Below are 26,964 nucleotides of genomic sequence, written 5' to 3'. Positions count from 1 at the left end.
GTTTGTTTCTTTTGCTTTACCAAAAAAGGGATTTCCCCAGCCCATTTCCTTCATCCTCGCTGAGGGCGGGCCCGGGGCTGTCACGCTGCCTCCTCTCTCCCCTGTGGGTGAGCTCTGGGCTCCAGACAGACACGGAAAGAGGAAGGAGCGGCGCACACGGTGGCAGTGACACCGCAGTCCTGTGACTGCTGGCACTGGGGCCACCTGCCAGGGAGCTGCCAGGGCCAGGCAGCAGGACTGTGCCTCTCTAAACAAGGGAATGCTCCTAGGCTGGCTCGTCTGAGCCTCCAGCCACGCTCTGGCGTGATTTCCTGTGCTGAGGTTCTTGTGTTTAATCTCACTCTGCCCCTAAAGCGCAGAGTCTGCATTTTGCTGGGTTGTTGAAATCAGATCTGTGACAAAGCTGCTTGTGCTGCCCTTGTTCAGGCAGGGGCACAGTGGTCAGTCCAGAACTGCTCACTTAAAATAATCCTGTTCCTCACATATAAAAAACACAGGGCATGACCTGGGGCTGTGCATTCCTGGCACACTGGACTCCTGGAGGTTGAGCTGGGAACCAGCTCTCCCTGGTCATGTGAAAAATCTCACCTGTCTGAGTATCTGTAACTTTTGCTTGGGATGTTCATTCAAAATCTCTCCCTGCTTTTGAGCAGTTCGCAGCATTTGTGCTTCACATTAAAATCCAAGCCAGCCCAAACAAGCAGGACTGATATAAAGCAGGAATGGGTCTTTCTTGTGGTGTGGTTGCATTTGGAAGTCCTCAGATTCCCCCATCCCAGTCTACCTTCCCTCTGTGCCCGCAGCCATGTGCATCCTCAGCTTCACACAAAGTGTTGGCTTCGTTTTTCACATGAATTGGTTGGAATTTGGCACCACACAGCAGCCTTGATTGGCCTGGCTCTTCTCTGGTGATGGTAGAGCTCTGTATCTGGGTGGAGGCTGCATTGGCAAACCCACAGCAGAAAGGGAAGGGATGTTACATGAGGCCTGTGCAGGATTTGGGGAATCTGATGAGCACAGTGTGGAGAAGGCTCTTGTTGACCTTGGTCTCTTTTCTTTCCAGGATAAAGATAAAGTTTCTCTGACCAAGACTCCAAAGTTGGACCGGAGTGATGGCGGCAAAGAGGTGAAAGAGCGAGCGACCAAACGCAAGTTGCCTTTCACTGTCGGAACAAATGGAGATCAAAAAGACTCGGATACAGGTACAGAAACGCCACATCCCGCCCTCAAACCCGGGCTGCTGGGGAGCTCACAGGGTCCAGAGTGCAGCCAATCCATATGGAAGCGTTGTATCAAATTCCCTGTATTTTTAAATTGAAGGAAGAGGCACGTGGACAAGGGGCTGGATAACTGCTCTGCTCCACATGTGCACATCTGTTCTTAGTGATGTTTGTAGGTGGACAAAGCCATGGCTGTGTGAGGAGACCCCCTTCCTTCAGCTCTTGGCTGTTCTTCTTGCTTCTATCCCAGGTCAGGAACCGTGGCTGGGACAAGCCATGGAGCAGGGCCTGCTTGTGAGAACTTGGAAAACAAGGGAATAAAGCTGAGTAGTCTTTGAAAGAAAATCAGCAAGTAGAATCTGGTCAAGCAGGTCAGTCTTGTAGCAGAAGAGTGGCTGGTGCATGATGAGGCTCCTGGATGGGCTCTTGGATTTGCTAGCAGTTAGGAAGAGCTGTCACAAAGCTTTGGCATGGAGAAAATGGTATTGTTTGGTTGTAAGGGGCTGAGCTGTGGATTTCTGGGCAGAGCTTTGTGTGGGTCCTTACTGTACATCCCTAAGAAATGTGCATTTGGAAATAGTTGCGGCCGGGTAAAGCTCAGTGGTTGTGTAGAGAGATAAAACAGGCAAAAAGTTGGGAATGTGCTTGGCAGTGGTACAAGGGCTGTATTTGGTGGTGCTGTGTGGTGAGCCTGGGAGGTGGCCTGACGTGGGATGTGTCTCCTCTGGTTCAGGAGTCAGGAGGGCAGATCTGGAAGGGCCAGGAGTGCCACTGCAGCTGTGAGGGCTGTTCCACGGGCAGGACACGCGATGGTGACGTGTCCTGAGGGTGGCCCAGTGTCTCCATGGGTTTGTGTTCCTGAACTCCCTGTCTGGGGAGAGAGTTTCCAAACCTTCGTTACTTCTCTTAAACGTGTTGGCCATTTGCAAGGTTTTGGTTTGCTGTGGTGTCTCCCTTGGGGTGTCACCTCTGCAGGGGTGGCAGAGCTGATGAATCAGAGCTGGAGCTGCTCTTTGTCAAGGGTGTTTGTGCCACGTTCAATACTGGCTTGAGAGTTAAAGCCCAAACTTGCTGCAGGGCTGTCTGACCCTTGTGACAGCTGGAATGTCACGACAAAGGGATCTGCCTTTCCCAGGGCTCTGGTCTCTCTCTGGCTGCAGAGATGTTGGAAATGTTTGCACTGGCAGCAGCGAGAAGGAAACCAAATGCAGAGGAGAGCAGAGAGAGCTGCTGGGAGAGGCTGTGGCTGCTGGGTGGGAGCAGCAGCCCACAAGACCCCCCTGCTCAGGGGCTCCCCTGTTACCCCTGTGCTTTCACAGCTGTGTGACTCTTATCTTGGACTCTCCTTCCCCTGCAGAGCTCTTCCCCTTCCTCTCCAGAGCTTGTCCTTCTGGGGAAGTGGGTGAGCTGAGGGGTAGCAGCAGCCCAGCTGCCAGAGGAGACCTGGAGGGGGTCATGGCACTCACAGACCCATTTAAAGACAAACTGGGCTTTCACAGACTCTGGGAAGGTGTAGGGGAGGTGCAGGCGAGTCTCAACAGCCTGTTTGGTGGGGACTGGGGAGGAAGTGACTCAGCCACTGGGTTGGAGATCCCAGCAGGAATCAGTGTGCACAGTCAGACTGGTGCTTAGCAGGAGCCTGTTTCTCTTCGCTGCCATCGTTCACTCCAGCAGGAATCAGATGCTGGAGATGGGAAAAGACTTAGTGGAGATAGGAAAAGACTTCCTGGCACCTTGCTCTGCTCTTGCACCACCCCATTGCAACTGTGGGGTGTTTCAAGCCTGTGTGGTCCTTGGCCTGGCTCGAGGTAGAGGCAGGTACAGACGTGTTTGTGGTGCTCAGAAGCTGCACGTTCTGGGGGTGGAGGGGTCCCCCCAAGTCTGTGCTGGTGCCATCAGTGGCACCTGGCTGAGGACACAGGTGTGACATGCAGGACAGGCTTTTGTCTGGAGCAAAGGCTGCTGTGCACCCACCCTGTGTTCCTGCAGGAGGGGGAGGCTGCTGCTGCTTGTTGTGCTCCTCAGCTTTGCTCCCAGCCCTTGGAGAAGCAGAATTGCACCATCACTGCTGGCTGACCCCAGGTGGTTTATGTAACGTGGTCCTGCTTCCCAGGCTGTCCATGGGCTGCTGTGCGTGCATGAGGGGGTGTGCCAGGATGTTCCACAGCCACGTGGAATTCAGCTGTAAGGACGTGGGAGCTGGGAGCTAGCAGAGCTCTCTCCTTGCCTCTAGTGGGGTATTTTTCTCCTCTTCAAGTGTTCAAACAATAGCGTGGATTCTCATCCTGATGTGTTGCTGTGACTCATTTTCCTTAGCACAGTGTGTGTTGCTTTTTTCCCGGATGGCTCTGGCTCAGCCTTGACATAGGTGCTCCATATCTGGGGTGAGAAAGATGGGATATTGGGAAGGAATTCCTCCCTGTGAGGGTGCTGGGGCCCTTGCACAGGGTACCCAGAGCAGCTGTGGCTGCCCCTGGATCCCTGGCAGTGCCCAAGGCCAGGTTGGATATGGCTTGGAGCACCCTGAGAGAGTGGAAGGTGTCCCTGCCATGGCAGGGAGTGGTTTGAGATGAGCTTTAAGGTCCCTTCCCACCCCAACCATTCCAGGATTCTGTGGGCTCACAGGGGCTCTACTGGCCAGCACTGTGCTGAGCCCATGGTTTGGGTACATTTGGTTCAGAGCTAAATCTTTTCAAATAATCTTTCTCAAAATGGTTTCTAGAGCAACAATTCTGGCTCTCGGGTTCCTCAGAGTTAACGAAATAAACTGCCTTTAGGAAAAAAAACCAGCACCGAGCCGTGAGCCTCCAGACTGTGCATGTTACAGCTCCAGCACTGTGGGAGCAGCATCTCTGTGCCTCAGACTTCTCCTCCTTCCTTCTCCTTCCCTCATGTGGCATCTCCCCACATCCACAGGCGCTGCCCAGAGCCTACGTGCTGCCTGGCAGCCGCCAAACGAGCACAGCCAGCTTTTCCCCAGCAGCTCCAGCAGCGTGCGAGGCTGCCTGCAGCTCCCCGGCCGTGTGCCGCGCCGGGAGGGGGCTTCAAACCCAGCGATTGGATAATTGTGGTATGAACAAGCACGCAGAGAGCGAGCAGCAGGGAGAAGGGAACAGTCCTGCTGGGAAGGCACCTGGCAGGAGAGGTGGGCACGGGCGGCTGGCGCGGCGGTGCCGTGGCTGCGGCGCTGAGCCGCGGCTGAGTCACGGCTGACTCAACGGCACCAGACTGCCGGCGTGGGGCCGGGCACTCCCCACCTGCCTCGGGCTGGGACGGGATGGATCCGCACCAGCAGGTCCCTGGCTGCAGAGTGGGACAGGTAACGCTGCTGGAGAGCAGCTGGGAGGTGCGTGGAGTGCAGCGTTCCGCGCGCCCGCCGCTCCTGAGCGTGGTTTCCTTAGCTGGATGTCACGCTGTCGCTTGAGTCCCTTGGCTTGAGGCACAGCTGTGGTTTCCAGGCCTTTAGTCATCAGCAAGGGAGAGTTGGGGCTCAATACAAATCTCAGAGCACGCTGAGGTAATTTTGGGCTCTGACAGCTCTCCCTGGGAGCTGGGAAGGCCTGAGCGAGGCTGGGTCAAAGCTGGTGGTGCCCAGCAGTGCTGGGGGCACTGCTCTCCTTGGGGTCCCACTGCCTCCCTGGGGCTCCTGCTCCCTCCCTGGGTGTTCCAGTCCCTCCCTCTTTGTCCAGTTCTCTCCCTGTGTGTCCATCTCCTTCCCTGAGTGCTCTTGGAGGAAGGAATAAGGGAGAGAAACCCCACCAGCTCTCCAAGCTGGTCTGTGCTGAGGTATTAAACTTCCCGGGCTCCGAGGGCTCTCCTGGTGCCCAGGGCTGATCCCGGGGGCTCAGGGAGGTGCTGTGGTGGATGGGGGCCAGCGTGAATGTGGTTGGCAGGAACTGGCCTTGGAGCTTCAAACTCCTTCTCTCTAATCCCCCGAGGTTGTTACGTGACGCTAATTAGTAGGTTAGAAAATGCTTGATGAATCAGCTGACCCAAACCATCCTCTCCCGGAGCTGGCTGCTGCTTGCCTAATGCTGGAGCGTTTGGAGTGACACGGCATGGGAACGGGCTCGTTAGTCCCGGGCTCGTTAGTCCCGAGTCGGCAAGGCTGGCGAGGGAATCCGTGAGAAGCAAATTGCTGGCTTATTAAGAAAGGCATCTGCATCCCACAGTGGTGTTTGTGCCCTTCCCCGTGCCTGGCTGCGCTCCGGTGTGTGCAGCTGGGGGCTCGGAGGGGCTGCGCTGCAGCGGGGCTTTCTTTGCTTGTGTCATTTCAGTGCTTTTACTAAAATAGTAAGAAACTGTTCTCACCTAGCAACCAGGGAGAGAGTGAATGTCAGAGCTTCTCCCTTCCTAGCTGGGCTCCATAATGCCGGTACAGTGTGGAGAGCCTGGCACACACCAGCCTTCAGATCACCCTGAGAAACTCCCCGTGTGCAGCAGCCATCTGGGAAGGGCTGCGCAGAAAACCAGGTCGTTTTATGATGGGAGCTGCCATAAATCTCCCTCCTCCCCCCTCATCACCTCCTTAACATGCAGAGGGAGAGGTTGCAGTGTGCTGTGTCTCTGTGAACCAAAAATCTATCAATGATGGCTTTTTCCTTAATACAAGAGCTTTTATCAGCGCTGTCTGCAGAGTGTCCTGGCCCCAGCTCTGGGAGGGGAGGGCTGGCCAGAGCCTTCCTCCCCCATCCTCCCTCCTCCAGCTCTTTCTATTTCGTGGGAAATGAACAGTCTGGACTTGAGAATTGATCTTGCTCTGAATAACTCACTTTTAACATGGAGATTGTTGTTTGTGATGAAGCCTCTGGGTTGCTCTCACAGCATGTTGGGAGCCAGTGGCCACTCTGTGAAGGAGCTGCTTTTGCACATCAGGGCACAGCTGTGGGGTCTGGCCCACAAGTGTAGGAAGAGCACCTGGATTTGGACCACAGGCTGTCACACAGCATTAAACCTCTCTAGTCAAATTGTATTTTAAAATAGTGCAGCCAGTGGGGTTGGGCCCTGCAGATCCTCATCCCCAAGTAGCCCAGCTGAGCACTGGGGATGGTGGGCTCAGCTGCACACTGACATGGTTATAAAGGGGCTTGTTCCTCCTGCTGACACCTTTTCTCTGCTCCTGACTCACAGCCAAGGTCTCCACCATCCTTTCCAGCAGTGTGGGACGAGGCTTTGGCTCTGGTCCTCCATCCTTCAGGTGGGAACGAGCTCCCCACTCTATGGGAGCAGCTCAGGGCGCCTTCTGCCCAGGCAGACCTTGCTTTTCCTCTTGTTTTCCTCTTGTTTTCTTGTTTGGCACTAGGCTGATAAACCAAATCACCTCCTGGCTGCGCCCCTGCTCCGTTGGCTCTGCAGTGTGCCTGTGACCTCCTGGTGCCAGTGTCCCCCCAGCCCAAGCCATGTTCCTCTGCATTCCAGGGGTCTCCTGCTCACCCTCCTCACTGAGCTCTTCACCACCGAGTGCTCTGGCCTGTCCTGCTGCCCTCTCATGTTTGTCCACCTGTGCCATGGTGCTGCTTCCCATTCCAGGCTGCTTCTGCCACCTCCAGCCTTCCCCTCAGCCTGCTTGTCCTTCAGTTCTGGAGCTCCCCAGAGGATGTGGTGCTGCTGTCAGCCTTTCACTCCTGAGCCACGGGCTCACACTGCAGGTGCCCTGGGAGTGCATCCTCAGGGCTGGACCTGCTCTGCCCTGCTTTGAGCCAACATGCTCCAAACCGTGTAATGCCCTCCGAGTTCTGCAGCAGGAATGAGTCACTCTTACGCAGGCTGGTCGGGCTGGGGGGAGCACAGCCCGCGTGCTCTCCCGGGGGTGCAGTGCAGTCTCTGTTGCTGTCTGTGCCGCTCTAATTTATTCCTATTGATCTCCTGGTCGTGCTCGCTCGGCTCGGCAGCGCCTGCACAGCCCCTCTCTCCGGCGGGGCGGCACTCGGGGTGGCCGTGCGGCGCCGGGACGCTCGGCACGAGCTGCTGCTTTGGAACTGGTATTTTTCCTCAGGGTTCCACCTTCCGTGCGTGTGTTGTCATGCCGAGCAGTGGGAGCAGATGCTTTCTGCATTACGGGCTGTGCTGCGTGCATGGGGAGCGAGGAGCCGTGTGGCTCCGGCGTCCCCAGGACCTGCCAGCGTCTCGCCGTGCCTTGGAGAAACCTCTGAGAGGTTTTCCATCACGGCCCTGCTCTCCTCCTGCCCCTCTCCGTTTCAGCTGGGGCTGGGTTCAGCCTGTGTCTGCACACGGAGCCAGCCCAGCAGCACTGAATCCCTCTCAGATCTGCCCTGGGATCCCTATGAAGCTGCCGAGGCGCTTCCAGCAGCCCTGGATTTGTGCTCCCCATTGCAGCACTGCCCGGAGCCTCATGTGGGCACAAGAACCACCCTCAAGCTGATGCTCAAACCCCTTTGTCCTGGGAGTCTGCTCCTGCTCAGCCTTCGCAGCCTCTCGGGCTCCGTGTGATGAAAGGCAGGAGCAGTTCCCGGCTCAGCTCCTGCTTTCCCCTTTAAGCCTGCGCACGCGGTTCCTGCTGGCGTCAGCGCGAGGGAAGAGCCGAGCAGGATCCCCGAATTAAACCAGGGCTGGTGCTCCGGAGGTTTGCAGAAGGGCTGAAGCAAGCAGCAGCAAACAAGCTGCTTTAAAAATAGCTGCATGGAGGTGTGGCTCATCCCGGGCTCACGGAGCATCCGTGGGCTGCCATGGTCTCCCTCCCACTGGGATCTGTGTGCACGGTGCAGCCGCCGCCGCTGCCGGCACTGAGGGCTCCCTGCCTGCACACCCCCCCGTGTCTCTGGGGTTTGTGCTTGCTGAAGGGGCTTTAGTGTCAAATAAGCTTTTTCTCTGTCAGCCGAGGTGGGTAACACTGGGAGAGTTTCTCTCCAGTCGCTCCGTGTTGCTGCAAGATGTTCCAGAGGCGCAGTCATTTGGAGGCGCAGGAGCAGCCTGCAGGAGCCGGCGAGCTGAGATCTCTGTGCAGGGACAACTTTAAATCTGCTGCAAATCTGATTCTGAGCAAAACCCTCTGGGCTGCAATAACACACGTGCAGCTCTGTGAGCCTGGGACCAGCCAGGGCCGGGAGAGCCAGCCCAGTGCCAGGCAGGGCTCTCACCCTGCTGAGGCTCAGGATGGGAAGTGGATGATGGGAGCAGCTCTGTCTCCATCCTCTGCTAATGTTTCAGACCCAATTAAGGATCTTGTTTATGCGGTCCCTCCACCTTGCCTGAGGATTGTGCCACGCCAGGGTGCCAGCACTGGAGCCATAGAATCACAGAATCATGGGATGGTTTGGATTGGAAGGGGGCTTAAAGCTCATCTCCACTCCCTGCCATGGGCAGGTACACCCTCCACTGGACCTTTAGGGTAGGGTGTCACACCAGGTTGCTCCAGGTCCCATCCAGCTGGCCTTGAACCCTTCCCACAGGGAAGCACGAGCCCGAGTCCTCGGCTGCCTCCCCATAGCGAGCGAGAGCGCGGCAGCCGCTCTCCAATTTATTTTTATCTTGTTGATCACATGCTTTGTAATGTTAAATGTTCTGTGGAGGAGGAAATTTCTGCAACTGCAGAATGAATAGGAGTTTAGGGGGGTTTCGGTTGAACTTGATAATAAATTTTTGCAAATCCCAGGCTCGTGCTGGCAACCTGCAGCAGCAGCCAAGGGATATTAATGAAAATGTTCCCATTCTAATTGTGGCTCCGTACGTGTGGAGCAGCCCCTGGGCATTGTGTTCTTCAGGGACTCTGCTTGGTGGCACCAGCCAAGATGTGACCCCTCAAGCATCTTCGTGCCTGGCTTTGGGGCATGGCTGGATGTGACCAAGGCTGGGGGAAGCCAGGCCTGGCTGAGCAGGGTTTAAGCAGCTTGGAGAGTCTCAGGAGGAGCAGGGAGGTGCTGCATACGTGGATCAGGTGTCCCTGTGTCCCCTGGCAGGACACACAGCACAGCAGCATGGCTTCTGGAGCCACCCCGGCAAAGTTGTCTTCCTGTAAGCACACTGGATTTAATTTTATTTTAAGCCATTAAAAACTGTCCTAGGATCTGATTTCATCTTCCAGCTCTGTTACAGCTGCCAGGATGACCAAAATGTGGTTTCAGAGTAGACTGGGATTCGCCTTCAATGCAGACATGTTTCCAGGGCTTGCATTTCATAGAATTATGGAATGGGTTGGGTTGGGAAGGACCTTAAGACAGATCTTATCCCACCCTGCCAGGGGCAGGGACACCTTCTGCAGGCTCCAAGCCCTGTCCAGCCTGGCCTTGGACACTTCCAGGGATGGGGCAGCCACAGCTTCTCTGGGCAATGAGCAGAAGGCTTTGAAGAGGGGTGACCAAGCTCTCTGGTTGAGAGGTTCCCTGGAACAGTCATTATTTCTTAAATGTACAGGATCCCAGGAGCAGGGGTGGATGGGAATCACCTGCTCCAGGTGGGCCCTGAGCAGCAGAGGTTGGCAGCTGTGTGCACTGTGCCCAGAAGAGGTTTTCTGGAGCTGGCTGTGCCTCAGCCGCGGAGCTGCGAGCGGCAGGAGCGGAGCATCCCCACGCGCTGCTGCCCTCGTCTGCCAGAGACCTTTCCTCGGCTGCAGTTGGGTGGGTGAAGGAGGAAACCTGTGCTGTGGTGCACAGTCTGGTGGCCGTGTGTGACCCTGTCCCTTGGTGGTTCCAGCTGACCCGCTGGACTTTGTGTGGAGACACCACAGGCCCCGTGCCGCTGGCAGCGTGCCCGTCACCCACACCGAGCGTGACAGAGGGGGCTGAGCAGGGCTGGGGGAGAGGCTGCAGGATTGTTGGTTTTTATTAAGGTGGAGGTACTGAGGCACCTTCAGGTTGCCCAGAGCAGCTGTGGCTGCCTCGTTCCTGCCTTGGAAGGCAGGGTTGGAGGGTTGGCAGGCTCCAAGGCCAGGTTGGACAGGGCTTGGAGCACCCTGGGCTAGTGGAAGGTGTCCCTGCCCATGGGGGTGGGACTGGATGAGGTTCAAGGTTCCTTCCCACCCAACCATTCCGTCCTTGTGTGACTGTGGTTTGGGGGTGGTTGCTCTTGGTCTCTCAGCAGGAGCTGCCTTTGCAGCTGAATGATTTAGAAGACCAAGTATCAGGCTGGATTTGGGATGACAAGCCAGGCACTTCTGGGGTTTCTTCCTCCCCTTCCCTCCCCGTGTTTGTTTTTTTAGAGGTTGTAGAAGACCTGAGGGCAGCTGGGTGTTCTGGGCCAGGTGGGAGCAGCCACTTTGGGAGGGGAGAGGACCAGCCTGGTGCTCCCCACACCTCTTTGGCTGCAGCCTCCTTGCTTTGATGGTGGTGATGATGATGAGATGGGTGTGATGGCCACATTTCTGAGGTGTCAGCCTGTATCTTTCTGCTCTCCTTGTTGATGCTGTTCAGTGCCTCCAGCTGGGTCCATGCTCTGATGGTGTCAGTCTGAGCAGGCTCCTCCAGGCACCCTGGCATGGGATGGAGGCTCCTAAAGCAGGATGGGAGGTGCAGCAGTGGCTGTGGCCCCTCAAAGGGTCTGCTCCCTCTTTCCTCTGCTGCTCTTTGGTGGTGGAGGAGAATGGGAGGCTGTTGGAGGAGCAGGAGTCGGGCGTGTCCTGGCTGCACCCTCAGCGCTGTGAGCCTGGGTGGCTGCTCCAGGTGCCAGGGCTCCCACTGCAGGGATCCCTCCATCACCCCAGGGATCCATCACTCAGCACAGGGATCCATCCCTCAGCACAGGGATCCCTCCCTCAGCACAGGGATCCATCCCTCAGCACAAGCTTTTCGGATCTGTCGGTCCCGTGCTCGGACGGGAGCATGGCTTTGGGCTCCAGTGACACTGATGGCTTGTGTCCCTGTGTCCTTGTCCCACAGAGAAGCAGGGTCCCGAGCGGAAGAGGATTAAAAAGGAGCCCGCCACCAGGAAGCCTGGCCTGCTCTTCGGCATGGGCCTCTCGGGGATCCGGGCAGGGTACCCGCTCTCCGAGCGCCAGCAAGTCGCTCTCCTCATGCAGATGACAGCAGAAGAGTCTGCAAACAGCCCAGGTGAGACTGGGGGGTGAGTTTGTTCTGAAGAGTGAGAGGCTCCCAAACATCTGGAATTCCCGGTTCCCGGGGTCACCAGAGGTTCAGGTCTGGCAGCAGGACTGAGCTGCCACCCCTGGCATGGTGCAGGGGGGCTGCTTTGCTGCTGTGTGGGGTCTCACTCCTCCCACAGGGCTCTGCAGGTGACTCCAGGTATGGTGTCACTGGGATCTGCACATGGCTCTGCCCTGCCTTTTTCCAGTGTCCCTCGGGCTAATCCAGGCCACCACCCAACCCGCCCCGGCTGCTCAGCTGGAGCTTTGGTTCCATGGGAGCCTCCTACACCTCAGCTCTGCATTTCCCACTGGCCTCTCTCAGTAAAGGAGGATTGTGAATAAAGACAAAATATCATCCTCTGTAGGTTTTTAGTGTTTCTTCTCTTGGATGGGGATAAGATGTGTAACCACCACAGCTGTAATTTGAGGTGTGGAGCAGCTGGAATGTGTTTACCGTGTTTACCACGGATTTTGTGTTCTAGTCATTTTTATCTGCTGCGAACGTGTCCCCCCCCCCCCATTTTTGGAGTGCTATCCCATGTGGTCACATCCACATCCTACACACAACACTGCAGCTTTTAGCCAAAAAAACACCAATCTCACTGCTTATGCTGCTGTTATTTGGGAAAACTAAAAGGAAACAAGCTGCAGAGCATTCCAGTGTTCTCCCAGGAAATGCAATCTCCTCCCAAGGCCATCAGGCCTCACATGTGCTTGGTAAAAGGCCACTTCCCTGGGGAATTGAGGTTTGAGGGTGAGGAGCTGCATTGTCTGCTCCCAGATCACGGGATTGCCCACAGAGTTTGCCAGGATTGCAGCTCTCCAGTGGGTCTGGCAGCTCACAATTCCCATCTCCGTGGGACACACAGGCTGCTCTGTTCACATCCACTCCAGAGCTTGGGTTGCCTCTTGCTGCCTTGTGGTGAATATTTTGGGAAGAGCCGGGGTGAAACGTGATGCACGAGCTCCCTCTAAGGGCTTAGGAATTCCATGGAATGGCAGTCCCTGACGCTGTTTCTCTCCTCCCTGCAGTTGACACAACACCAAAGCATCCCTCTCAGTCTACAGTTTGTCAGAAGGGAACTCCCAACTCTGCCTCCAAAACCAAAGATAAAGTAAATAAGAGAAACGAGCGAGGAGAGACTCGGCTGCATCGCGCTGCCATCCGCGGGGACGCCCGGCGCATCAAGGAGCTCATCATCGAGGGTGCAGATGTCAATGTGAAGGACTTTGCAGGTAACAGCCCAGGAATCCCAGCTTGCTTCCCACCTGGTTGTATGTTCCACCTCCAAGAACGACTCCCACCAGAAAAAGTAGTTTGTTTCTAACGCTGCGCCTTGGAAAGAGGGGATACGCCAAAAATTGTGATTTTGCTCTTTGAAGAGGAAAACGTACTTCTGCCCTTAAAAAACAACAAAAAAAAAAAAAAAAAAAACACAAATAACAACAAAAAGACACATAAAAAATCCCCAAAGGCATCAGTTTTTTTGTTGGAGTTTGGGAGCAAAATTCAGAATTCCCAGGCTGTGCAGTCTGCTTGAGGTGAAGCTGGGCTGGGCAGGATCCTGAGAATCCCTGGAGCTGTTGTGGCTCCACACACCAAAACTGACCAGGCCTCTCTGGACCATTTCCTTCTGCTCTTCCACGGGGGTGCCGTGTTGGAAGTCTGGAGGGTGATTTGCAAAGGGAGGTGGGCTGGTTTAGCTCTATTTTTACTTAAAAGAGAAGGAATTACGTGCACGGAAATACTGCTGAGAGTGGGTTTGTGAAGTCAGCGCTCTGGAGTTGGGGGGCTGATGCCTGTGAATTTCTGGGAGTTGTTTTTAAGGACTGAACGTGGGGGTGCTGCTGCTGGGGAGGGAATGTGAAGGGCAAGGTTAGGCTCCCAAGTTGGAGGAGTTGTTAACCATGCTGACCCTCAGCTCAGGAGTATTACCTCGTCCTCCTCCTCCTCCTTCTCCTCCTCCTCAGCAGTGCTGCCAGGCTCCTCCTTAGGCTGGTGGGATGAGATGGGAACAGCCCTGAGTCCTGCAGGGAGAAGGCAGCCACAGGATGCTGGTGAAGGGGTGATGAAGGTGCCATTCAGTGGGGCTGGGTCAGCCTTTCTCCAGCACGTCCAAGAGCTTGACTTTGCTCTTTGCTGTTCTCTTCGCGTGATTTTGGGACTATAAATAGATATGGCTGTTCCTCCACCCGTGTGATTAATCCCACTGCCAGACTGAAGTATCAGTTGTGATTAATTCCGGGCACAGGTGCCCCCTCCAAAGGCTCCAAGTGAAGGTAACGGAACGCGCTCCCACGGCGCTATCAGCAAAACACCGGAGCAGTCGTGCTGGGAAACTTCAAAACAGGCTCTGCTTAAAAATAGTCTGTTGGAACACGATAAAATATTTTGTTCTGTGCTCTTCAGAGATTTGTTGAGAGCTGGAGCTGCCATGACTGTGGAGATGCTGCTGTTTGGTTGCCCCCCGAGCCCAGGCTGGTGTTCCTGTGTTTGGAGAGCACACAGAAAATCTGTGTGGGGGCTGTCTCGAGCCCTGTCTGCAGTTCTGAGCTAGAACTGGTCTGGGCACCAGAGTTTTCCTTACAGAGGGTTTGGAACCTAAAGCCAAACCTAAAGGAGCTTAAGAGAAGGCTGGAGAGGGATGTTTCACAGGACCATGGAGTGGCAGAACAAGAGGGAATGGCCTTAAGCTGACACAGGGCAGGGTTAGATGGGATATTAGGAAGAAATTCTTCCCTGTGAGGGTGGTGAGGCCCTGGCACAGGGTGCTCAGAGAAGCTGTGGCTGCCCCATTGCTGGAAGGGTTGAAGGCCAGATTGGAGGGGACTTGGAGCAACCTGGGATAGTGGAAGGAATCCCTGCCCATGGCTGGGGGTGGGAATATATGAACTTGGAGGTCCCTTCCAACCCAAACCATTTCATGATGGTATAAATGGGAATGGATTTAAGACCTGCCTTTCACATGACATCAGCAATTCTCCTTATTTCCCATATAAAACTTTCCATTTCCAGGGCCTGTGTGTCAGGTCTGGCAGACGCTCTGACTGTAGCACATGGTATGACCAGGGAGAGAAGTGGGATTGATGCTGTGACTGCCTGGCAGGAGTAGCAGGGCAGGGCTGCAGCTTCCTTCCCGCTGTGCCGCAGGGATCCGGGCAAACGCTCGGCCACCAGAGCAACGCAGCCCTGACCCTGCTGACCCTGCAGGCTTTCCCTGTGTCTCAGTGCCACTGCGAGGGCGGTGCCGTGTCCTGAGTGTCCCTGTCCTTGCAGGCTGGACGGCGCTGCACGAGGCCTGCAACCGGGGCTACTACGACGTGGCCAAGCAGCTGCTGGCGGCGGGCGCCGAGGTCAACACCAAGGGGCTGGACGATGACACCCCCCTGCACGACGCGGCCAACAACGGCCACTTCAAGGTCGGGGTGCTGGCATTCACTGCCCTGCTTTAAATGACTCTCCTGGAAACTTGTGCTTCGAGCAGCCCACTGTGAAAACACAGAGATTCTGGGTATTTTTGTCTCATTTCCCATGGAGTGGGCAGGAGTTTGTGTTCAAGGCCAGGCTGGACAGGGTTTGGAGCAGCCTGGGTTAGTGGAAGGTGTCCCTGACCTTGGTGGCATGGGATGGGCTTGAAGGTCCCTTCAAATCTAAATTATTCCCTGATTGTGTGAATTTCCCAGTTTCAGAGCTGTTGAGTGTTTTAGTTGGTGCTGCCCTGCACAGGGGGGTGGTTCATTCTTCTGGAACTGGGACAGGAGCGTGATTTTGTGCCTTGTTCTTTCCCCTTCTTTCCTGCCCAGGTTGGTTCTTGGAATCACAGGATCATTAAGGTTGGAAAAGACTTTCCCAGTCATCGAGCCCAGCCATTAACCTGCTGCTGCCAGTGCACCACTAAACCCTGTCCCTAAATGTTTTTTTAAACACTTCCAGGGATGATGATTCCACCACTTCCCTGGGAATGTTGCTGGGGTTTCTCTCTTAGGTTAGAACCACAAGGCATGTCCTGAAGACACTTAATTTTTTTAGTTATGTATGAAAATCATGCAAAAAAACCCTGGAATCAAAACATCATGAGCATCTTCAAGCCTCAGTTTCTCTTTTCAGGTGGTGAAATTGTTGTTGCATTATGGAGGGAATCCTCATCAAAGCAACAGGAAGGGCGAGACACCTTTGAAAGTAGCGAATTCTCCCACCATGGTGAACCTGCTCCTGGGGAAGACCACGTACCCCTCCAGCGAAGAGAGCTCCACAGGTGAGATTGGCCTTTCTGTGGCCGTGGCAGTGACAGCTGTGGCCTGCAACTAACACAGAGACCTTAAGAGGACAGTGAAGTTAGACTCTTGTCAGATGCTGCCATGGTCAGGAGCCCGCCTGTAGCTCCTGTAGCCAAATTCAGACAACATAACCACCAGCTTTAGCTTGGGGGGCTGTTTGCCCTGGAAGCCAGCACTGAGATTGCTTCCCTGGTGCACTTGGGATGTAGGATTGGAAGCCAGTTGCAGGTAAATTATGTCTTACCTTTGGAAGGTGGGTCATTCCAGTGGAGAGGAGGAGGTTTGCAGGCCCGTCCTGTGTTCCTGTTGTTCAGCTGTCCCAGCACTGGTGTTTCAATTTCTGCTTCCAGGCTGTCCCTGCTAGAGCCTTCTCCTCCAGTGCCACCATTGTGGGACACTCTGAAGGTTTTAATTAGTGCAAGTTAGAGTTTTCAATCTTCTGGGGAGCCTTCACCTACACTGTGTGCAGTCATAACTGTTCCAAAGTTCTCGTGCTATACCCAGGATGTTATTTTGAGGAACACCCCTTGCAGGTTGGAGCTGGAGGAGCTTCCTTCCAAAAAGATCTCCCAAGCTGGCATTCCGAGCTGTTGGCTGCTAACTTGCAAAGGCTGGGTGAGGCCAAAGGGCATCAGGGCTGTTTGCAGGGGTTGGTGTGTGCAAGAGACCAGTGATGTTCCCTCCCCAGGACCCTTGGCAGTCCTCAACACGCTGTTCTTCTCTCTCTGCAGAGACCTCAGAAGAGGAGGACGCCCCTTCCTTCGCTCCCTCCAGCTCCGTTGATGGCAATAACACAGACTCAGAGTTTGAGAAGGGTTTGAAGCACAAGCCCAAGGCCCAGGAGCCCCCCAAAACCATCACCCCGGTGAAGGATGAGTATGAATTTGATGAGGACGATGAGCAGGACCGGGTCCCACCGGTCGATGACAAACATTTGCTGAAAAAGGATTACAGGAAAGAGACTAAAGCAAACAGTTTCATTTCCATACCCAAAATGGAAGTGAAAACTTATACTAAAAATAACACAATTACACCAAAGAAAGCTGCCCACCGCATCCTGTCGGACAGCTCGGACGAGGAGGAGACCAGCGTGGCCGTGGGCACGGGGGAGAAGCTGCGCCTCTCCACCCACTCCATATTGCCCAGCAGCAAAATTCGGGAGCCCACCAGCGCCAAGGCACCCAAGGAGAAAAGCAAAGTAAAAAAGAAGCGGAAGAAGGAGTCAAAAAGCAAAGAGGTTCGGTTTGGCAAAAAAAATGACAAGTTTTGTTCCTCTGAATCAGAGAGTGAAAACGTGGAGAGTGAGGAGGATGATAGAGACTCTCTACAGAGCTCTAGCTGTGTAAAGGACTCAAGGCTAGTGCTAAAGGAATCCTCCTTGTTTAACTCTCTGTCTGCCTCATCGACCTCTTCACATGGGAGTTTAGCATCCCAGAAACATAATCCCAGTCTTACAGAACAGCACTCCAAGCACTGGAGGACGGACAATTGGAAAACCATATCCTCTCCAGCTTGGTCAGACGTCAGTTCCCTATCGGACTCCACCAGGACGAGGCTGACGAGCGAGTCAGACTACTCGTCCGAGGACTCGAGCTTAGAGTCACTAAAGCCAGTCAGGAAGAAACCAGAGCACAAAAAGAAAAACACCCCCCACAACACTGTTTCTGAGAAAAAGAATTCATTCCATAGCAATGTGGATGGAGCAATTCCAAAGCTGGACAAGGAGGGGAAGGTTGTTAAAAAGCATAAAACAAAACACAAACATAAAAACAAGGAGAAGGGACAGTGTCCCATCAGCCAAGACATTAAAATAATCAAAACATTTTCTTTTGAGTTTGAGGACTCTAAACAAAAGCCTGAGAAAGGCTTGATAGTAGAGACAGAAAATCCAGTCGAAAACAAGTTGAAAGTGTTAAAGCACGATCGGGAACATGGTAAGAAGGAGGAAAAGCTCCCCAAAGGTAAAGCAGAGGAGAAGGAGTGGTTGTTTAAAGATGAGACTGGAAAATCCTCAAAAGAGGAGAAATCATTAAGAAAAATCAAAGATGGCAGTAAAGACCTGAGCAAATCCTTCAGAGAAGGATTGAGTAAATCAGAAAAAGAAAAACCTGTCAAGGAGAAATCTCCCAAGGAGGAGAAGCCGAGAATACACAAGGAGGAGAGAAAGAAGAAGTCAAAGGACAAGCAGTCCAAATCTGAGAAGAAGAACGAGCTGAAGGAGGAGAAGGTTTCTAAACTAGAGAAAGAAAAATCCTTCAAGGAAGAGAAGGAAAAATGCAAAAAAGAAAAACTTTACAGGGACGAGTCCGGGTTTGATGAGTTTAATAACAAAACTCAATTTGCCGAAAGCGAGGACACAAAGTTCAGCCTTTCGGACGATCAGCAGGAGAGGTGGTTTTCAGACTTGTCCTCTGATTCATCCTTCGATTTCAAGGGTGAGGACAGCTGGGATTCTCCAATAACAGATTTCAGGGAGATTAAAAACGACACCGTGGCAAAGCTAATCATAGAACCTGTGAAAGAGGAAATTAAAGACAAGAAAAAGGAAAATAAAATGAAAGAGAAGAAGGAATACAACGAGAAGCGGAATGAAAAGGACACTTTCCTAAAGAAGAAGGAGAGGGATTATGTGGAGAAAAGCTCTGAGAAGAAAAAGGACCAAACAGACAGACACAAAGTTACTCCCAGTTATTTACCTGAAAAGGATAAGAAAAGGAAGGATTCTGTGGAGACTGGCAAGGAGAGGAAAGAAAAAGATACAGGTGAAACCAACAAAGACAGAAAAGATTCCTCTGACGGCTCTAAAGAGAGAAAAGATCCCAAGACGAAGCAGGAGGAACCCTATCGAGATGACTTCAAGGAGTACGGCTGTGAAACATTCTTCAAGGACAAGTCTGACCCTGAGTTCAGTGGCAAAACCCTGGAGAGTTGGGAGAGGCACCATTCTGGGAAGGAAAAGGAGAAGAAAGATGCTCCTGATAAAGAAAAAAAAGAAAAGGTGAAGCCAGAAAAATACAAGGAAAAATCCAAAGAAGGCGACAAGGAGAAAAATGAAAAAGCCGCTCCAGAGAAAATCCTGAAGGACAAAGAACTAGAGAAGAGTTTTAAAGAGAAGAAAGAAACCAAGGAGAAATACAAGGATCTTCACAGCAAAGACAAGGAGAGGAAGAGTTCCTTCGACCAGGTGAAGGAGAAGAAAGAGAAAAACTTCTCCACAGACAGAGACGATTTCTCCGAGAAGAAGGATGAGAAGAAAGGCAAGGAGAAGAGCTGGTACAGCATCGCTGACATCTTCACGGATGAGAGCGAGGACGAGAGGGACGATTACAGCCTGAGCGGGTTCAAGGTCGGCGACTCGGCCGGCAGCGAGATGCATCGCCTGGACAGCCTGCAGGACAAGGACGACGGCGCGGCGGCCGAGAAGGAGCTCTACCCCGACAAGCACCGCAAGTACTCGTCCGAGCGGCAGCACTCGGAGAAGCAGAAGGATAAGGAGTCCAAGGAGAAGAAAAAGGACAAAGGAACATCGGAAGGGGGAAAGGAGAAGAAGGAGAAGAGTTCCTTTGAGAAACACAAAGAGAAGAAAGATAAAGACTCCAGTGAGAAGTATAAGGACAGGAAGGAAAGAATGTCCATAGATTCCACTCAGGAGAAGAAAAACAAGCAAAAGCTCCCAGAAAAGGTTGAGAAGAAACACACCAGTGATGACAAGGTGAAAAGCAAGCATAAGGAGAAGCCGGACAAGGAGCATTCCAAAGAGAAGAAGTCTTCAAAAGGAGGGGAGTCGGAGAAAAGCCTGCTGGAGAAACTGGAGGAGGAGGCTCTGAATGACTACAGGGATGACTCCAATGACAAAATCAGCGAGATCTCCTCTGACAGCTTCACGGACAGAGGGCAAGAGCCAGGACTCACCAGCCTCTTTGAGTCTTCTAACCTCTCTCTCACTGATGCCGCTGAAGAAAAGTTTAAGGACTCTCTCCCTTTACCCTGCCTTCAGGACAAGCTCAAGGAGAAGGAGAGGCACCGACATTCCTCATCTTCCTCAAAGAAAAGTCACGAGAAGGAAAAAGCAAAAAAAGAGAAGACAGAGAAAAAGGAAAAATCAGAAGAATTCAAGGACTCCAGCAGCAGGAAGGATTCCACTCATTATGAAAAGGATTTCTCTGTGGATGGGGAGGCTTTTGGCTCTTCCTACAACATGAAGGCAGACGCTGATGAGGAACCAGAGAAGAGCATTGATTACTTATTTTCTGAAAAGAAGGATAAAAATGATTCTGAAAGAGAGCTTTCAAAGAAGGCGGAGAAAGAAAAGACTTACGGTTCCAGCACCATCAGCACAGCTAAAGAGAAAAAGAAGCGGGATAAACACAAGGAAAAATGGAAGGAGGAAAAGGAAAAACACAGGGACAAACACACAGATGGTTTCTTTAAACATCACAAAGATGAGCCAAAGTCAACACTCAAAGATAAGGATGGGCCTCAAGTTACCACCTTTAAAGATAAATCCAAGGAGGACAACCTCAAATTCAGTGAAGCCAAACTGAAGGAGAAGCTGAAGGAGAATCAAGACAAAGACAAATCAGAGTCCATAAAAATAAGCAATGGGAATGAAAAAATAACCCTTTCCAAAGACAGCGGCAAGAAGGATGCCAGGCCAAGGGAGAAACTTCTGGGAGATGGTGATTTGATGATGACCAGCTTTGAGAGGATGCTGAGCCAGAAAGACCTGGAGATCGAGGAACGCCACAAAAGGCACAAGGAGAGAATGAAGCAAATGGAGAAAATGCGGCACAGGTCCGGAGACCCCAAGTTAAAGGACAAACTTAAAAGCTCGGAGGATGTGCGCAAGAGGAGCCTGGATCTGCCAACCAAGAAGCCACTAACGCTGGACACGCAGCTCAAGGACAAGAAACTCAAAGAGCTGGGTCCCCTGACTCCTATTCTGTCACCAGAAAACAAGGCACAGCCTGCTGTGGGGACAGACTCCAAGGACTGGATCACGGGTCCTCAGCTGAAGGAGATCCTCCCAGCATCTCCCAGGCCAGATCAGAACCGGCCCACGGGCGTCCCGACCCCGGCATCTGTCGTGTCCTGCCCGAGCTACGAGGAGGTGATGCAGACGCCCAGGACTCCATCGTGCAGCAACGAGGACTACACGGACCTGATGTTTGAGTGCGCGGACTCTCAGCACTCGCTGCCCATCTCCACCATGTCCATGAACGCCTGCTCCCCTTCCTTCTTTGACAGATACACCAACGTTTCCAGCGGGCTCCCCGAGAACCCCAGTCAGACCCCGACTCGCACCATACCCTCCTCAAACCTCTACCGTTCCATCTCAGTGGATATCAGGAGGGCGCCCGAAGAGGAATTCAGCGTTGGAGATAAGTTTTTCAGACAGCAAAGTGTCCCGGCAACATCAAATTATGACTCTCCTGTGCAGCATTTAATGGAGGAGAAAGTTCCCCTTCCCTCTGTTCCTGCTGAGAAGTTCCAGTGTTTGTCTCCTGGGTATTACTCCCCGGATTATGGAGTTTCCTCACCCAAAGTGGAAGCTTTGCACTGCACGCCGGGAGCTGTCAGCGGGGTCGCCCAATCTCCCGAAAGTGTCTTTTCTGGTTTACAAGCAAAATCCTCCCCTTCGCACAGGGATGAGTTGCTGGCTCCTTCAGTGGAAAGTGCTCTTCCCCCCGACATCGGCATGCCCTTGGATACCACAGAGGAGCAGCAAGCCACTGCCTCCATCATGCCACCAGAATCCACCTACCTACCACCCATCGAAGAAAACCATTTCAGTTCGGGAATGCCCGAACAAAACAACATAGACTGGGATAACCCTCCTTCCCGAAACCCGGACGCCGCCATTCCTCCCAGCCTCATGGGCAACCCCGCAGAGCACTCTGTCACCTGGTCCATGGGCTCGGAGCTTCTGATGAAATCTCCCCAGAGGTTCTCCGAGTCCCCTAAACCTCCGCTCTGTTCCCTAGAGCCGATTCATCCCGCGCCAGTAGCCTTCATTCCCACAGAGACTTCCTACCCCGTTTCTCCCATCTCATACCCTCTGTCAGTGTCTGAACCGAGGCTGGAGGAAGTCAAGGAGGATGCTGAGGAAGCAGTTCCAGGAGAAATTGCAAATGCTGAAGAGCAGGCTCCGTACATGTCCCCTACTAGGTTAGACACCTTCTTCAACAACTGCAAGCCTCTTCCAGAAGAAGCACCGGAGATCCCTCCAGAGCCCCCGTGTGTGCCGGCAGAACCTCAGGCCGAAGTCGTTGCTGCACCAGAAAACAACTATTTGGAAAGCAGCAACACAGCACCTGCGAACGCGGAGGAGGCGGTGACGTGGCCCGACCCCTTCACCAACACCGAGGATGAATTGGACCTTGGCCCCTTCTCGCTCCCAGAGCTGCCACTCCAGCCTAAGGACGTTGCAGAGACCGAGATGACCGAGGCAGAAGCGGTGGAGGAAAGCCCAGCAGCAGCTCCAGAACCGAGCACCGGGATCATCAAAGCCGGCGCGTCCGCGATAGCGTCCGGCGAGCCGGAGGAGCCGCCGGCCAGCCAGGCAGCGGCCACCCTGCCCACGGACACAGAGCCACCAGCAGAGGAGCAGAAACCAGAAGTGGCCACACAAGAAGCCGCCTCGGAAGCGCTGAACGCAGCTGAGGAGAAGGCAGCAGAGGACTCGGAAGCGCAGGTGTTCCAGCAGACCCCGTCCGAGCCCGCGCAGGCAGAGAGCAAAGAGGTGGAGGCTGTGCACGAGGAGCTGTCGTCGGCTGCGGGGGTGGCAGAGGGCAGCTCCCAGCCCTGTCCTGTGCCCGTGGCCGGCTCCGAGGCCGGCGTTCCACAGGACGGTGCCGCGGCCCGTGGTGGGAGCCAGGCCCCGCCATCCCAGGCGGACGCGCCTCCCGGCAATGCTCAAGCAGAAATTGTGGAACCAGTACAAAAACCGGTAGCAGAAGCTCCCAAACCACCCAAAATAGAAGAGATTCCTCAGCGGATTACCAGGAACCGGGCTCAGATGCTCGCCAACCAAAACAAGCAGAACGCCGCCGCATCCGAGAAGGAATTTCCTCCCGTCTCTGCGCCCGTCACGCGTGCCAAAGGCCGCGTCACGGAGGAGGACGATTCCCAGGCTCAGCACCCGCGGAAGCGCCGCTTCCAGCGCTCCAACCAGCAGCTGCAGCAGCAGATCAACACGTCCACCCAGCAGACGAGGGAGATGATCCAGCAGACACTGGCAGCTATCGTCGATGCCATCAAACTGGACGACATCGAACCTTACCACAGCGACAGGTCCAACCCCTACTTCGAGTACCTCCAGATCAGGAAGAAGATTGAGGAGAAGCGGAAAATCCTGTGCTACATCACTCCCCAAGCTCCGCAGTGCTACGCCGAGTATGTCACCTACACAGGCTCCTACCTGTTGGATGGCAAACCCCTAAGCAAGCTCCATATTCCAGTGGTGAGTCACCTTCTCTCCTTAGCTTCAGGACCTGTCCCCCCCCCCTCACTGTTACAGACACATCTAAGTTGTCCCCATGCCCTGTCACCACCTTGCAATGCCAACGTGCCCCAACCTGCCTTTAGAATCTGACAGCAAACCTGAGCCTGGGTAAGTGCCTGGCTGTGTGGTAAATGCAGCCCTTGAGTTGCTGCATTTTTGCACAGAAGACCTTGGGCTGTGCTGAGGGACCTGAGGGTTGGTCAGGCTTTAGAGCAAAGTTTGTAAGAATCCACTGGATTTGAGGCTGGAAGGTAAAACTGCTCTTACAGCAGTGTAGTACAGGATAATGATCCTGGAACATGGGAAAAAGATGGCTCTTAACTCCTGCCATCATTTTCTCAAGCTCTCCTCTTGGACTTGGCACTGGGGTCAGCATTTGACTGCTGTGCTGCAGGAGCAGCCTCGCTAATACAAACGCATCAATAAACTTGGTGCTGCAGGTGATAAATCTGGGCTCCAGGCTGGAGGAGAAGGGTCAGTGTGACCAGGCTCCATTCCTAGCTGCACACCCTGCCCTGCAGCACGAGGGCGGCTCGGGCTCTGGTTGTTCTTGCCAAGTCCTCACCCTCACCGAGTATGAGCACTGGCAGGACCTTGTCCTTGGCAGAGCTTCTCCACAGGCACCCCACGGGATGTCCCTGCCCCCTCTGTGGCCAGCACACATTTTGGGGGGCAGGCAGCCCCCGGGCTGTGCCCCACAGAGGTGCTGCTCTCACCCCCTGCCTGTGCCCGCAGATCGCGCCGCCGCCGTCGCTCGCGGAGCCGCTCAAGGAGCTCTTCAAGCAGCAGGAGGCCGTGCGGGGCAAGCTGCGGCTGCAGCACAGCATAGAGCGGGTAAGGGGACACTCCAGCTGGGGAGCAGGCCCCGAATTTCCCCTGCTGGCGAGGCTGAGGCTGCCACGCTCACTGCTCTGCTCTTCCTCAGGAGAAGCTCATCGTCTCCTGCGAGCAGGAGATCCTGAGGGTGCACTGCCGGGCAGCGAGGACCATTGCCAACCAGGCCGTGCCCTTCAGTGCCTGCACCATGCTGCTGGACTCCGAGGTGTACAACATGCCTCTGGAAAATCAGGTCAGTGTCTGGCTCACTGGTGAGGAAGGGCCTCAGGGCCTCTGCAAGACCCTGAGGGAGATGGGCTTTTCTGGAGGGATGGAAGGAAGCATGGAGGCAGGAGTTACTAATGCTCTCCTTGCTCAGGTCTCCCACCATGGCACACAGGTGCGAGATGTCACCTCCCCCAGAGGACAGGGTTAGATGGGATATTGGGAAGGAATTGGTGCCCAGAGCAGCTGTGGCTGCCCCTGGATCCCTGGAAGTGTCCAAGATCTGGTTGGATGCGTTTTGAGCAACCTGGGATAATGGAATGAGGCCTTTAAGGTCCCTTCCAATCCAAATTATTCTGTGACTTGGAACATCATTTGTCTAATTGTCTAATTGAATGTGGGATACAGGGGGTTCATGTCTGTTACAGAAGCAGAGATGGCTCAGCTTTATCAATGAGTCTTGGGTCCCTCCATCCTTCTTGGTCAGGATCATCTGCACACTGGAAAGGTTTCCTTTACACTCTGGGGTGTCTCTTCCTGTGGAAGGAAGGGAAGAGAAACATTCCACTGCTGCATTGCAGGAGGGATCCTGGGCAGGGACAGCATCCTGGGAGTTATTAGCGAGCTGTGTATTGATCCAGGAGCTCTGATTTATCCGTCGGCATTTCCCAGCCAAGTGTCTGTGCTGCTGCTTTCCTGGCGTCCGTTGAAGGAGTCAGAGAGGTGCAGGAGCTGTGATGGGCTGACATGGACAGATTCCCTGCAGAGCAAGGAGAAACAGGGAGTATGTGCACATGGGTGCATCCCCTCCTGAGGCTGAATCCCTGGAAAGGGCTGCAGGAGCAGCTGGCAGCAGTGATGTCCGTCCTCCCTCCCTGCAGGCACCACGGTTCTGAGGAGTGTGCACCCCAGGAGGGGCTTGAATATGGCCTGTGAGACCTGTAACTGCTTAAAGTACAAAACTAATCCCTCCCTTTGCTGTCCTGTCTGTAGGGAGATGAAAACAAATCGGTCAGAGACCGCTTCAACGCGCGACAGTTCATTTCCTGGCTGCAGGACGTGGATGACAAGTACGACCGGATGAAGGTGAGAGCTGTGGGAGCCCCGTGCTCCAGGCAGGGGCATTCCAGGAGGGATCTGCCTGTGGCTGGAGCCTGGGAACTGCCTCAGTGGTTTCCAGCACAGAGTGGGTGTCCGGAGATTGTCAGGGCAGTGTTGCATGGGAGTGGATGCTCTGGAGTGCTGACAAGCCTTTCAAGCCCCAACTCTGGGGTTTGCCTCGGCTCCTGCTGGAGCTGGGCTCAGCAGAGATTCCAAATCCAGGTGTCAGTGGCTGCATGTCCCCTGCCTCTGCCTGCCACTCAGCCCTCACGTCCCGTTGTTGTTTCCCAATCCAGACATGCCTGCTCATGAGACAGCAACACGAAGCAGCTGCCCTGAACGCGGTGCAGAGGATGGAGTGGCAGCTGAAGGTGCAGGAGCTGGACCCCGCGGGGCACAAATCCCTCTGCGTGAACGAGGTGCCCTCGTTCTATGTGCCAATGGTCGACGTGAACGATGACTTTGTGCTCTTGCCGGCATGACAGTTCCAACCCAGGAGACATCTCTGAACACTGGCAAGGACGGGAGCGCTCCGAGGTCGGGCGGTCGAGCTCACATTCACCCTTAACCGCTTGCTGATGAATCCCTGGTCAGAGGAGGAGGAAGCAGCTATCGGCAGAAAACAAAACAATAAGAAAAATAATTGCACTTTCTTCACGACGTGTCCCTCGCTTCCGGACTGACGCGGCTCCGCGGGGCAGCGGGCCGGGCACAGCTCCTTCCCGCCGGCGCCCGCGGCGGGGAGGCTCCGGGCAGCGCGGGCAGCGGGCGCTCAGCGGCCCCGGGACTGGCCGAGGCGCGGAGGGACGAGGCCAAGGACACCGTGTGTGTGTGTTGCAGAAGCTGCTGAGCGGGGCCAGCAACCACGTGAACCATGTACTTGTGAACACCGTGATTTCCAGCTCTCTGTTTTCCACCGGGCGCGGATCTCCTCTCGGAGAAGCTGCAGTAGGAAACCATGGGGGGAGGGGAGGGGGGGGGTGGTGTTTGAGTTTCTCGTTCCATCATGGGTATGTCTAAAAAAAAAAAAAAAAAAACAAAGAAACAAAAAAATACTACAAAAAAAAAAAAAAATCACAAAAAAAAAAACCCCAATTAGAAACAAAAAGGACAGTGTCCAAGTTGGGCAGCGGCGGCTCCGGAGCGGGGACAGCTCCGGGATGTGCCGGTGGCCCCGCAGCAGCCGCTGGGGACGGGCAGAGGAGCCGCCGGGGCGGCACGGCCGGGGAGACGGCGACGCAGAGAAAGGACTTTGCCAACTGTGTTTTTAATGGAGTAAAATCCACGTGGTTTATATATTTTTTCCTTTAATCTTGGGCATTTCGTTTCTCTTTCTGAGAACATAACTTGAAAACACTACAGAGCCAATACTCATATAAAGAAAAATTGTATCCCATAAATGCTGTACAGTTTTTATATACATTAACAATGTACTTTTGCTGCCTTCTAGATAATTTATTTTGCAACACATTACTGCACAGTTGTAAATAACTTATGTACTGTAACATCACTTTCAGTTATGTGTAAAGAAATAAATAAATTAATTAAAATTATCTTTGTATTTATAGTTCACCCTGGGCAGCAGTTTCCCTGTCAAGGAAAAGGTTGCTCAGATCAGCTGCCCATGGCAGGGGATGGGACAAGATGAGCTTTAAGGTCCCTTCCAACCCAAACTATTCTATGATTTTAAACATCATTCTCTCTTCCATGCCTCTCTGTGTGCAGTGGGATTGGAACCCTCCCGGGGTGGGTCGTGAGGAGAGGGGACCCCCCTGTGTTGGTGA

The 26,964-nt window shown here is 54.0% G+C and overlaps 1 protein-coding gene across 5 annotated transcripts in view; it reads left to right on the top strand.

The window, feature by feature from the left end:
- The window catches only part of ANKRD11 (ankyrin repeat domain containing 11), a 129,785-nt gene extending 103,052 nt beyond the window's left edge, over positions 1-26,733 (top strand). For all 5 annotated transcript variants that reach the window (XM_053987063.1, XM_053987066.1, XM_053987064.1 and 2 more), the window contains 10 exons: positions 1,064-1,202; positions 11,051-11,221; positions 12,289-12,492; positions 14,534-14,676; positions 15,365-15,512; positions 16,266-22,996; positions 23,774-23,872; positions 23,964-24,107; positions 25,073-25,165; positions 25,477-26,733. In XM_053987063.1, the coding sequence (XP_053843038.1) occupies positions 1,064-1,202; positions 11,051-11,221; positions 12,289-12,492; positions 14,534-14,676; positions 15,365-15,512; positions 16,266-22,996; positions 23,774-23,872; positions 23,964-24,107; positions 25,073-25,165; positions 25,477-25,662 (8,058 nt within the window). In that variant the 3' untranslated portion in view covers positions 25,663-26,733. The remainder of the gene's footprint in view (positions 1-1,063; positions 1,203-11,050; positions 11,222-12,288; positions 12,493-14,533; positions 14,677-15,364; positions 15,513-16,265; positions 22,997-23,773; positions 23,873-23,963; positions 24,108-25,072; positions 25,166-25,476) is intronic.
- The last annotated feature ends 231 nt before the right edge of the window (positions 26,734-26,964 follow it).

The sequence above is a fragment of the Vidua macroura genome, chromosome 11 (genome assembly GCF_024509145.1).
Source record: "Vidua macroura isolate BioBank_ID:100142 chromosome 11, ASM2450914v1, whole genome shotgun sequence".
Taxonomy (NCBI): domain Eukaryota; kingdom Metazoa; phylum Chordata; class Aves; order Passeriformes; family Viduidae; genus Vidua; species Vidua macroura.
This window is presented reverse-complemented; position numbering and strand designations above follow the sequence as displayed.